The following is a 13685-nucleotide window of genomic DNA, read 5'->3' on the forward strand; positions in this document are numbered from 1 at the left end:
AGATTCTCAGATGCTTAACACTGGAAATGATTTGAAAAAAAAAGTCAAAAGTGATTCAGTGCTGCTTACCAGTGAAAAGTATGATCTGAAGAAACAACACAGTGTCACTCAAGCCACTCAGACGAGTCCAGAGGTTCCTTGGCCTTCTCAGTCAGTTAACTTTCCAGAGTGCTCCTTTGATTTTACTAGGGAACAGGTAATGGGAAAGCTAATTTATTCTCATTCAGTTTTGACAATTAAAAAAAATATTAGATACTAAAAAGTTAAAATGTTATTTATTTACTTATTTAAATGATGTTTCTTGAGTACCTGTTTATGAGTGCTTGCCCAGGCACTGTGTTAGATGCTATGGAAATAGTGTTGAGCAAGACTGGAACATTCCCAGTCTTCACAGAGGTTATAGTTTAATGGAAAGTAGAGGAGTGAATGTGGGACAGTACTAGTTCCTGGAATCTAGAAAAGATTCCTGGAAGATATATTCATTTTGTTATCTTATTGTTAAGTTTGCAAAAGTATTATAATATTTCAAAACATTGGAAAAATGTTTTTAAACAACTTTAATGCATTCTAACTTTCTGTGGTACTATCAATATATTTAAAAAAATTTTTCCTCTCAGGCTCTTTTCCATAATTTTTCAAAACAATATTATTCTAGTATATATACACTATATATTTTTTTATTTAACATGGTTTAACAGATATTTTTCCATATTGCTACATATGCTTCATATTTATTGTTAACGGCAGAGTAACATGGATGTGAATGTACTGTTATTTCTAATCCTTCCTCTTAATATTTGTTAACATGTTAACATTTGAGTTCTTTTTGTTATTATTATATCCAGCAGAATTTTAATTCTCTATGTAGAACCAAAGAATGAGTTCATTCATCTGTTCACCAGAATCTTTTGGATGTCAGCTTTGAGCTAAGAATATAAAATTGAACAATATATCATCCCTATCAAGAAACTCAAAGCCTAGTGGGAAAGTTGAGGGTGTGTAATTAAGGTCATAACATACTGTGTCAAGTGCTGTGCTGGGGATTGGAGAAATATAGGGAAATACCCAACTTGGTCTATAAAGGCAAGAATTCTTAAGCTGGGACTAAGAAGTCTGACAACTCTTTGAAATTAAATGTTTATATATTAGTATATCTATATAAATATATTTTTGGGGGGAGAAAGTTCTTAGTTTTATCATTAAATCGTCATAGATAGGGGTTAGGGAATAGTTCCAAGAGGATAATGTTCTTGAGCTGAGTCTTAATGTGGGGAAGGAGACCTATTGGCCATCTAGATGAAAATATTTAGTGAGAAATTCAGAATATGGGTCTGTAGATCGAGACGGAGGTTCATGCTGGATCAAGTTATGTGGTAGTTAGAACCATAGGAGTAGATGAGATCATCTAAGAGAGTGACTCAATTGATAAGATGACCAATTATGGAATCTAACAACATAGTAAAATTTAAGGGTTCTTAAACAGCAGAGGAAAAGAAGTAAAGTCTGTAGGTGGAAAGAGATAAACATGAAGGAGCTGAGGCATAAAAGGCAAAAGAGAGAGGCTTAGGAAGGAAGAGCAAGGCCAGCAGTGTGTAGAAACACAGAGAGGTCCAGAGAAACTGAAATTAAACAAAATCACTATTAGATTTGGAAACTAGGAGTGAATTCTTGTTTTAAATTGCTGGGTCAAATCTATGAATATTTTAAAGTGTGCTTCTCAAAGCAATTTCAGCTTAAGTGTACTCTCACCAGTATTGGGTATTTTTACTGTCCCAAGTGTCACACCTTTAGATACTATATGAATAGTCTGTGTTTTCTGAAAATGATTAAATTATCTTATTTTCCACATTTATCATTTCAGCTCATGGAAGAGAATGAATCTCTTAAACAGGAATTGGCCAAAGCTAAAATGGCTCTTGCAGAGGCTCACTTGGAAAAAGATGCTCTTCTTCATCATATAAAGAAGATGACAGTTGAATAGCAGGAGTGGCAGTCAAAAATTGAAATTATAGCTCTGGTGTAGGGAGGTTATATTTATGTTATGTTACCAGTTAGTGGAAGACTTTCCTTTTCATGAAAAGACAATAAAATAAAATAGAATGTGATGAAGTGGTGACTGTTCCAAAGCCAGTTTAGAAAGTAGGAGGTACGGCATTACAGTCTTCTGGTGGTTTTGTGTTTGGGGGTTTAACCAAACTCTTTTAAACTGGTATGAGAGAGGGAAGTCAACACATACTGTAAAATAATCACATGCCTAATGGAAAGAAGATGTCATTTCCTAATTTTGATATCACATTATAGGCACTTTTTAAAAAGAAAAATGGAAATCTGTTGTGTTCTCACAGATTGCTGATTTTGTTTATCACTATTTGTTAATAATTTACTATTATTTACAAAGATTCAAATGCTTTTAGGGCTAATGTAATTTAAAAGGAGGCTTACATTTTAAATGTTATTAGAATTATGTACTTAAATCTATAATTATTTAATTACTGTGGAAAAGTCCAATCAAGTTAATAAATTATATTGACTGGGTTTGAAAATTCGAAAATCATCACCCTACTGATCTTATAAAGTAACTTGAGAATGTGAAAAAGAAATCATTTAAAATGATGAATAAATTGTATAAGTTAAAGGTATAGTTTTCAACTAAAAGGATCATACAAATGTAAAAATAAAAAGCACAAACTGTAAAAAAGCAAAACATTACAGTATATGGCCAACTGATTTAAAAAGCATTACTTGTACATTCCTTTGAACAGTTATTGTTAGAACTGAAAGAGTAATTTATCCTAAATTTGGCAGCATTTGTAAATATAAGAATTTTAATTAATACTATTTCTATTATTTCTTTATCCTTTCTCTGTTTAAGGAGGGGAATGTTTTCAGAGAATTTTCTTTTCATATACGTAAAATAATTTCATACCATTCTTGTAGTATCATTAGGTAGATGTTTGCACATATTGTATTTATAAAGCTAGTTTTGATTAAAGGTGTATGTGACACAAATACTATCTTCTATAATAAGAATAATTGGTAAATTTTGAATTCTATTTTCCAGGGATTGTTAAGGTTGAAACCAACACGAGAGAGAAAATCATGTGTTATGAAATAAGTTTATGAGTGCTTAAGAAACAGACATTTTTAAAGATTTAAAATATATTTCTGATAGAATTAAACTAAGTAGGGTCTATTTTAACATTAACATTCTTAAAACATAAATATATCTAAGCTATAATATGAAACAGCTCAGACTGCTCTTTCTTTAAGATACTTGAAAATTTTAAACATTATGACACTTTATGGTGCTTTGCTTGTTTGGCATGACTTATATAGCCATTCCTATATCTGAATACTTAGATGCAAATACATGTTTCATTTACATTAAGTGTTGGAGTGATTTAGAGTTCACTGAAAACAATACTGGCCTTTTTTTTTTCCTTCTGTGACATCCATTTTCATTGATATTATTTAAAAATATAGACTCTGGGGCGCCTGGGTGGCTCAGTTGGTCGAGCGTCTGCCTTCGGCGCAGGTCATGATCCCGGGGTCCTGGGATCGAGTCCCACATGGGGCTCCCTGCTCTGCAGGGAGCCTGCTTCTCCCTCTCTCTCTGCCTCTCACTCTGCCTCTCACTCTGCCTACTTGTGCTCTCTCTGTGTCAAATAAATTAAAAAAAAAAAAATACTGACCCTGCTTTTGGAGCTAAGGATACAGCAAAGAACAAATTAAATTGTTAATTTTTTTACCTCAGAGTATTTTAAAAATCCCATTAAACCATGTTAATTTAAAACTATATCGTAGTCTTAGATTAAAGCAAAGGTCTGGTTAAAGATTTAAAACATACAGCTTGTATCTATAGTGTAGAGTACTTTTGATTTGTAGGTATGTATTCAACAAAACAGCCTCTTCTAGAAAAGCAGGATTGATGGGACATTAATGTCTTCAGAGCTGACAGTTTCTCAGGATTGACCTATTTGCTCCATAGAAGTTTTCAATTTATGGTGTAATCATTTAGCGTTACAGAAGCTGAATATTTTCCTTATTCCTTTTCAGTTTACTTGACCTTCTCAAGAAAAGTATATAAACAGTAGGGGTGATAATTAACATGGGTCTGAGCGTTTTGTATGCTTTGTTGGATTTTTTAAAATTTATAGTGAGTACTGTTTTTATAGAGATGTAAAATTCATTAAACACTTTCAGAAACATTATCTCATGTAATTCTCACAACAAATCTGGGAGGTAGGTATTACTGACATTTTAGAAGTTAAAAAAAAAAACCTAAGGCTTAAAAAGAACAAGCGATTTGACTGAAATCACAATGAATAACTTGACCTTTTGATTTAGATCCCAGATATATGCTTTTATTTTACCTTCATCATTAGTTCACAGATTTTGCCAGAGGTAGGGAGAGGAATCACTTACTTTCTTTTATCTGTTTTTCTTTTAAAGATAAATATATTTTTAATTGTGTGTGTGTGTGATGTGTGTATATTTTTTCACACTATTTAAAAGATAGTGGGAGAATTTTTATGTTAACCCCAACTTTTTTCACAGTGTGAGAAGTATAGGAATAACCCTAGGATAGACTTACCAGAGTTATTTAATGACCATAAATTAGAAAAAAAGTTGCCATATTTTGATTTTTTTCCCTAAATCTCTAGCGGAGATGTTAATGATCAGGGAAGGAAATGGTAATCATATTTTGCCTTTTAATTTTTTGTACATCAGAAACATTTTCTCGGTGTCTTGTCTTTTTTTCTTTTCTCGTTTTGTCCTGGAATTTCAGAAGACCACCATGTGACATTAGTTGTGATGAAGTGTTAATTTAAGCCACGTAGGAATGGCGATGTCTGATTGCACAAAAATATATGTGGAAAAATTAACCAGAAACTCCTTTCTGGATTTTTATTGTAGTTACTTGATATTTGTCACTACAGGAGTTCCACTTTAACAGGTTTTTTTAACCTCCACTCTAATCAACGTATTTCCTATTTCAGTGAATGGTACCAATATCACCCTGGTTCCCAAACTAGTAACCTTGAACTACTCTTGGACACTTTCCCTAACTTTTCCCCACACTATCAGTTCTTTACCAGGTTCTGTAACCTCTCAAATGTGTCTGCGTCTCTCCACTTCTCACCACCTCCCTCGCTATAATCAGCATCTTTTGCCTGTTTTACTGCAGTTGCCTCCTCACTCGTCTTCCTACAACTCTTCTGGCCCTCCTCTGATCCACCCTACTGCAGGCAGAAGTCTCTTTTGAAGTGCAGTTTTAATCAAGGCAGCCCCTGTTACCCCTATTCTCACCCCTAGCTTAAGATATTTTAATGGCTTTTTCTTGCTCTTAAGATGAAAACAAAAATATTTATGTGACCTATATATTAGAGCCACTATTTACTTTTTAGTATAATTCTGAGCATTAAAAGAGTTAATGTCTCAAAGGCACATAATTTTAAAAACACTCAATTAGGGCACCTGGGTGGCTTAGCTGGTTAAGTGTCTGCTTTTGCTCAGGTCATGATCCCAGGGTCTTGGGATTGAACCCCATGTTCAGGGGTGCCTACTGGCCTACATGGGGAGTCTACTTCTTTCTCTCTCCCTCTGCCATTCCTCCCAGTTGTGCTCTCTGGCTGTCTCTGTCAGATAAATAAAATCTTAAAAAAAAAAACACTCAGTAGAGGTTAGTTGTTCTTACTACCACTTAGCCTCATTGCATACCATGTTTCAGTTACTTATTGGTACTCATTGCCCTTGAAGTATATGGAATAAGTGAGAATTAAACTGCTTCTTCTACCATAGGAACATTGTGTTTCTTTGGCTTGAAATGCCTTCCCCTGTTCATTGCCAAGCTGAATTCTTATTTGTATTTCAGATCTTAGCTCATTCATCACTTCCTCAGGGAAGCGTTCCTTAATTTCAGTCACACAGTAAGACCCACTGTTGTATATTATCACATGAACACATACCTCTCGTTAGCATTGAACATCTTCGTAATTTTATATGTATTTGATTAATGTAGACTTTAGACTGTAAACTCCATGAGGACAGGAATTGTGTTTTTGTTGTCCGTGTTCAACTTTGTATTCTTTATGCCTCATACAGTGATTGGTACATAGTAGGTGCTCAATAAATCACTGAAAGACTAAAATGAATGGATAAGGTATCAAGGATGTTTTTAATGCATTAAGTTTTCCCTCTCAGTTGGTTTGAGAGGAGATGGGGCATAGGCAGAAAGTAGGTGGTGGTAGTTTTTTAAAGGGTCAGACTCTTTGAGTCCATAGGGAAAGAAAAAGGTGGGGAATGGAGAAATTTGCCGTACTGTTTTCTTCAGAATTTTTAATATCTGGACTTGTAGTTGATTTATCTCCAACCATCACAAAACAAAATTAGCACATCACTTCATAAAACTGCTACAGTGCCAAAATGTCATCTGGCTTTGATTGTAACATATGGTGTTGTGGCTGTCAAGATCTGACAGTCCTATCAGCTAAACAAAATGGAAATAAGGCCGAAAGAGTAGTGGCTGAAATAGTTTCCAATTTTGACAAATTGACTAATACCCAGGATGAGTTGTGCCTAATTCCTTAAAGTACAATCTCATTTCAGCTTGTGCCTAGAGATGCTAAGGAAAGTAAATTTTTTTTTTTTAAGATTTTATTTATTTATTGGACAGAGAGAAACACAGCGAGAGAGGGAACACCAGCAGGGGGAGTGGGAGAGGGAGAAGCAGGCTTCCCGCTGAGCAGGGAGCCCAATTCGGGGCTCCGTCCCAGGACCCTGGGATCATGACCTGAGCCAAAGGCAGATGCTTAACCGACTGAGCCACCCAGGCGTCCCAGGAAAGTAAATTTTGAACTACACTTCAGTTTACTTTTAGAAAATGTAAAATACTGAAAGCTGGATTACACAGGATATAGAAACTCTAAAGCAATAATTAATGTTTTAAAAATACTCATTTCTTTACTAAATTATAATAATTGATAAATTTTTTATTTTTGCTGCCTTTTTTAAGAAATATAAAAATTAAGGTAGCAGGAAGCAAAAATGTAGGCATGATAGTTTTTATCAACCATTAGATATTATCTAATGAATCATTGTACAGTGGAGGGAAAATCGTGTTACTGTTACAGTATTGAAATTTAGCATATGTGTTGCTAACAGTTGTATAGTTGTATCAGGTGTGAGAATTTGAAACTTAGGAAAAATATATGAAATCAACTTAATGCCTTTTTTCTATTTGTATAATAAAACTGTGGGATAATTTTTGTTCTTAGAAGAAAACATCACTAAATCATCAGGAAGAATTAACTGGGTTTTAAAAGATTTGAAACCATTTAGATAAAAAGTACTATAAAACTTATAAATTATATTTTATTTTCAGTTTGCTTATGTCATCAATCAAAAGTCAATTCATTCTTTAAAAGTTATACTAAACTGAATGGTAAGTAAAATTTCTCAGTTCTTTACTATGTATATGAAAAAATATTTGCTCCTTTAGTGAAGAAATAGTTGAGCATTATGGAGATTAGGAAAGTACAGTGAGGTGATTTAGTCTTTATCTTGTGGCCATTCGGCAGAATTGTGTTGGCTGATAAGACAGAAAACTCAAATACTGAATCACAAATGTCATCAAGAGTAAATGAGAATGAAAAATAAGTATATGAAAGCTTAAGTAAGTAGAGACCAGAAGCATCTCTAAAGGAGATGAGTGAAATTATAGGGGTATGATCAAAGCCCATCATTCACAAAATCACTCCAATTAAAATAGAAACATAGTATAATCAGTGCAGAAAATTTTGAAAGTAACCATAGTAAATTACAGTGTAAGGAAAAGCATTGGGCAGTATTCCAATAATAAAGCACTTGAAAAAGATTTATGGTAAAGAGTTCACTTGAATTAAAACCTAAAACAAAAAATTGGTATGGAAATTCTTAAATTTAATGTGCAAAAATTGGCACATGGAGAAATTCAATTCTTCAATAAATGATATGCCCACAACTGTTAAGATTCTAATTTTTTTAATGTTTATTACATTATGTTAGTCACCGTACAGTACATCCCTGGTTTCTGATGCAAGGTTCGATGATTCATTAGTTGCGTATAACACCCAGTGCACCATGCAATACGTGCCCTCCTTACTACTCATCACCAGTCTATCCCATTCCCCCACCCTCCTCCCCTCTGAAGCCCTCAGTTTGTTTCTCAGAGTCCATAGTCTCCCATGCTTCACTCCCCCTTCTGATTACCCCCCTTTCTTTATAAACCCTTTCTTCCCCTACCGATCTTCCTAGTTCTTATGTTCCATAGATGAGAGAAACCATATGGTAATTGTCTTTCTCTGCTTGACTTATTTTACGTAGCATTATCTCCTCCAGTGCCGTCCATGTTGCAGCAAATGTTGAGAACTCGTTCTTTCTGATAGCTGAGTAATATTACATTGTATATATGGACTGCAGCTTCTTAATCCAGTCATCTGTTGAAGGGCATCTCGGCTCCTTCCACGCTTTGGCTATTGTGGACAATGCTGCTATGAACATTGGGGTGCATATGGCCCTTCTCTTCACTACGTCTGTATCTTTGGGGTAAATACCCAGTAGTGCAATGGCTGGGTCATAGGGTAGCTCAATTTTTAACTTTTTGAGGGACCGCCACACTGTTTTCCAGAGTGGCTGCACCAACCTGCATTCCCACCAACAATGTAGGAGGGATCCCCTTTCTCCACATCCTCTCCAGCAATTGCTGTTTCCTGTCTTGTTGATTTTTGCCATTCTAACTGGCGTAAGGTGGTATCTTAGTGTGGTTTTGATTTGAATTTCCCTGATGGCTAATAATTTTGAACATTTTTTCATGTGTCTGTTAGGCATTTGTATGTCCTCATTGGAAAAGTGTCTGTTCATATCTTCTGCCCATTTTATGATTTATTTGTTTCTCATGTATTGAGTTTGAGAAGTTCTTTGTAGATCTTGGATACCAGTCTTCTATCTGTAGCATCATTTGCAAATATATTCTCCCATTCCATGGGCTGCCTCTTAGTTTTTTTGACTGTTTCCTTGGCTGTGTAGAAGCTTTTTATTTTGATGAAGTCCCACAAGTTCATTTTATCTTTTGTTTCTCTTGCCTTTGGAGATGTGTCATGAAAAAGGTTGCTTTGGCCAATGTCGTAGAGGTTGTTGCCTATGTTGTCCTAATTTTGACATGAAAATTGAGTGAGGATGCTCACTGCTAGTGGAGAGCAATTTCATTGGTATAGCAATTCTGTCCAAATTCAATATATTTGCTTCATAATACTTATTAGCATTATTAGCACAAGTATGATAATCATTTGCTGCTGTCTTCACTCTGATTATTTTTAGTTTCTTCATCCCTTGCAGTTGAACAAAAGATTTTCCATATGAAACATTAGAGTTACAAAGGCAAAAGAGTCTAAAGAGGGATATGGAATAAGCAAGGTAAGCAACTTTTTTATATCCCATTTCTATAGATTTCCAAAATCTAAGGCATTCCCATATTATAGTATCAATATAAAAACATGCCAAGGCCAAGTATATCTTTATTAAAAATGATAGGTTTTTGCTGCATTAGTACAGACATTTGAGAATTACTATAAACATGTATGTAAGCCTTTTCCATAATTTTAATGGGGGCACAGTTAATACTTTGCAATTTTTACATGTATCTTTAATAAGTCCCCTCCCCTCCTTTTGGCCTTCAGAATTCAATTTCTTGTAAAAGTATATTTTGCTGAGTAGGCTTTAACTTTAATTTTGTGGTTGTTCACTTTTTGCACAGCTTCGTTAATATGCCCAGAGGCCATTATATTGTGACCAATTTTAGAAATTGAAGCACAAATATTATAAAAATATACATTGGTGATTTTACATTCATTCTTCCTTCCTGCTTGTACCATCAGTATTGCAATATATTAAACAATAAAATTGTGGAAGAGTTGGAAGGAAACTTAGGAGTCCTCTAGTTCGGCCTCCCACCCAAAATCAGTCCAGAGTTTCCAACAGGGAGTCACCAAATTACAGCTGAAATTCCTAATGAGAAAACATTCTACCCCATAAATCTTTCTGTTTTAAGTAGTTCTAATTGGCCGTTTTTTTCCTATTCGTGAATTAGGATATCTCCCTCTTACTACATGTTGGTCCTACAGTTTTCACTCCCGTTACAAAAGCTGTTTTGTCTCTTGCCAAGTCTCTTTTCTAGGCTTAGCATCCCGAATCCCTTACTCTTCGAAAGACAATTTCCAAAGACTTCACCATTATTTGTCATTTGGATGTACCCAAATTTGCCAAAGTCCCTCTTAAAATGTCATTTAAATAAGTTTGGGTGCTTTTGTCTATAACTTAAAAGAAAACCCACCTAAAAGTAGTGATACCTTGAAGTTTTAAATAGAAGTGGTTTATTGTTTAATATTACAAAACAATACATCTGGAGATAGGGTGGCTCTAGACGCTCACTGATGTTAGCAAGAATTCTAGGCTTTCATTTCTGTCATCAGTGCAGGGCGTTTTAGCCTCATGCTTACCTTCCTGTGGTTGTAAGGTGTCACAGCCAACTCCAAGAAAACCTCTACACAGTCACACCCATAGGCAAGGGGGAAGAGGGTGTTTTTCCTCTTTTCCTTTTAAATAAAACTCAGAAATTCCTCAATAGATGCGCCCTTATATCCTATATTGAAATACATCGCATTCCTGCCTAAACCACCACTAGCTAAACTTGACCACTTTCAGGGCTTCCCTGAATATGTGGCCTCACAGAGGTGAGAACTTGGTTAAAAGGGGCTCTGCCTACCAGACTGTAGGAGAAGCAGATGGATTTGAGTAGGGAATCAACAGTACTAGTCACTGAAGCCAAATACTTCCCACCGTGAGGTCTGACTGGTGCATACAATGGGATTTATTAACACAAAATGTGCTTAAAAACTAGTACATGACAGGCAGAGGGCCTGGTGTTAGGATACCAGCTACGTATTCCTGCCCACATGGATTCAGTCTGGTGGGGGAGATTCACAAGTAAATTTCAGTTTCAATATGATGTGTTACGTGCCATGATAAGTGCATGTAACCCAGGGATCAGAATGCTCCCCAGAGGAGATGTCATCTAAGCCAAAGTCTGAAAGAAGTATCAATTGACCAGAGAAGTTTTCAGCAGAGAACAGGTTGGAGATGAGTATACATATATTGGAGCTTGGTTGCTTTCAGGAGAACCACACTACTAGTCCAGATGCTTCTTTTTAGGGTAGTCCAAGAGTATTTACTTGGTTTTCAAGACATTTTCTCCTTCCATATGTAATTTGTGCTGATTTGTAACCGTCAGGACTTTTCCATTCATGCGCATAACTATTGATTTAGGTCTCCTATCCTGAATATTTGTAATTTATTTCTTGAACCTGAACGTAAGTCTTTCCATTTACCTCATTCATTTAAGCCCAATTAGGCCAGGAGTGAGCACAATTTTTTTCTGTAAAGAGCTAGATAGAATTTTTTTTCCTTTAAATTCAATCAGCCAACATATAGTAGTACATCATTAGTTTCAGATGTAGAGTTCACTAATTCGTCAATTGCATATAACACCCAGTACTCATCATGTCATGTGCCCTTTTTAATGCCCATCACCGAGCTACCCCATTCCCCCACCCAATTACCCCATCCCCCCATCCACCTCCCCTCCAGCAACCCTGTTTGTTTCCTATAGTTAAGAGACTCTTATGGTTTGTCTCCCTCTCTGATTACTTCCCATTCAGTTTTCCCTCCCTTCCCTTATGATCCTCTTCACTGTTTCTTATATTCCACATATGAGTGAAACCATATGGTATCTGTCTTTCTCTGATTGACTTATTGCACTCACCATAATACCCTCCAGTTCCATCCCCGTGGATATAAATGGTAAGTATTCATCCTTTCTGATGGCTGAGTAATATTCCATTGTGTGTGTGTGTGTGTGTGTGTGTGTGTGTATACATACATACCACATCTTTATCCATTCATCTGTTGATGGACATCTGGGCTCTTTCCACAGTCTGGCTATTGTGGACATTGCTGCTATAAACAGTGGGGTGCAGGTGCCCCTTCAGATCACTGCATTTTGTATCTTTGGGGTAAATACCTAGTAGAACAATTGCTGGATGATAGGGTAGCTCTATTTTCAACCTTTTGATGAACTTCCATATGTCTTCCAGAGTGGCTGCAATAGCTCACATTCCCACCAACAGTGTAAGAGGGCACCCTTTGTCCACATCCTCGCCAACATTTGTTGTTTCCTGTCTTGTTAATTGTAGCCATTCTGACTGCTGTGAGGTGGTATCTCATTGTGGTTTTGGTTTATATTTCCCTGATGCCGAGTGATGTGGAGCATTTTTTCATGTGTCTGTTGGCCATTTGGATGTCTTTTTTGGAGAAATGTCTATTTATGTCTTCTGCCCATTTCTTGACTGGATTATTTGTTCTCTGGATGTTGAGTTGGATAAATTCTTTACAGATCTTTATCTGATATGTCATTTGCAAATATCTTCTCCCATCCCAGAGGTTGCCTTTTAGTTTTGTTGACCTTTCCTTTGCTGTGCAGAGGTTTTTATCTTGAAGTCCCAATAGTTCATTTTTGCTTTTGTTTCCCTTGCCTTTGGAGATGTGTCTAGCAAGAGGTTGTTGTGGCCAAGGTTGAAGAGGTTGATGCCTGTGTTCTCCTCTAGGATTTTGATAGATTCCTGTCTCACATTTAGGTCTTTCATCCATTTTGAGCTTATTTTTGTGTGTGGTGTAAGAAAATGGTCCAGTTTCATTCTTCTGTACATGGCTGTCCTATATTCCCAGCAGCATTTATTGAAGAGGCTGTCCTTTTTCCATTGCATCTTCTTTCCTGCTTTTTCAAAGATCAGTTGACCATAGAGTTGAGGGTCCATTTCTGGGCTCTCTATTCTGTTCCATTGATCTATGTGTCTGTTTTTGTGCCAGTGATGATTACAGCTTTGTAATATAGCTCGACATCCAGCATTGTGATGCCCCCAGCTTTGGTTTTCTTTTTCAGCATTCCTTTGGCTCCTTGGAGTCTTTTCTGGTTCCATGCAAATTTTAAGATTGTTTGTTCCAGGGGCACCTGGGTGGCTCAGTCATTAAGCATCTGCCTTAGGCTCAGGGCGTGATCCCAGAGTCCTGGGATCGAGCCCCACATCGGGCTCCTCCGCTGGGAGCCTGCTTCTTCCTCTCCCATTCCCCCTGCCTGTGTTCCCTCTCTCACTCGCTGTCTCTCTCTCTCTCAGATAAATAAATAAAATCTTAAAAAAAAAAAAAGATCGTTTGTTCCAGTTCTGTGAAAAATGTCGGTGGTATTTTGATAGGGATTGCATTGAATGTGTAGATCACTCTGGGTAGCATAGACATTTTAACAATATTTACTCTTCCAAACCATGAGCATGGAATGTTTTTCCATTTCTTTGTGGCTTCCTCAATTTCTTTCATAAGTGTTCTATAGGTTTTAGATTACTGATCCTTTACCTCTTTGGTTAGGTTTATTCCTAGGTATTTTATGGTTTTGGGTATAATTGTAAATGGGATCAATTCCTTAATTTCTCTTTCTTCTGTCTCATTGTTAGTGTACAGAAATCCAGCTGATTCCTGTGCATTGATTTTGTATCCTGCCACGTTGCGGAATTCCTCTATGAATTCTAGCAATTTTGGAG

General features: G+C 36.2%; 1 protein-coding gene across 1 annotated transcript in view; it reads left to right on the forward strand.

Annotated features, from left to right (window-relative positions):
• Window positions 1-13296, forward strand: part of BLTP3B (bridge-like lipid transfer protein family member 3B) — a 118397-nt gene extending 105101 nt beyond the window's left edge. The window contains exons 20-21 of the mRNA XM_045780137.2: window positions 3-196; window positions 1862-13296. Of these exons, the coding sequence (XP_045636093.1) occupies window positions 3-196; window positions 1862-1981 (314 nt within the window). The 3' untranslated portion in view covers window positions 1982-13296. The remainder of the gene's footprint in view (window positions 1-2; window positions 197-1861) is intronic.
• The last annotated feature ends 389 nt before the right edge of the window (window positions 13297-13685 follow it).

The sequence above is a fragment of the Ursus americanus genome, chromosome 17 (genome assembly GCF_024610735.1).
Source record: "Ursus americanus isolate L20-20 chromosome 17, mUrsAme1.1.p, whole genome shotgun sequence".
In the NCBI taxonomy this organism is placed as follows: domain Eukaryota; kingdom Metazoa; phylum Chordata; class Mammalia; order Carnivora; family Ursidae; genus Ursus; species Ursus americanus.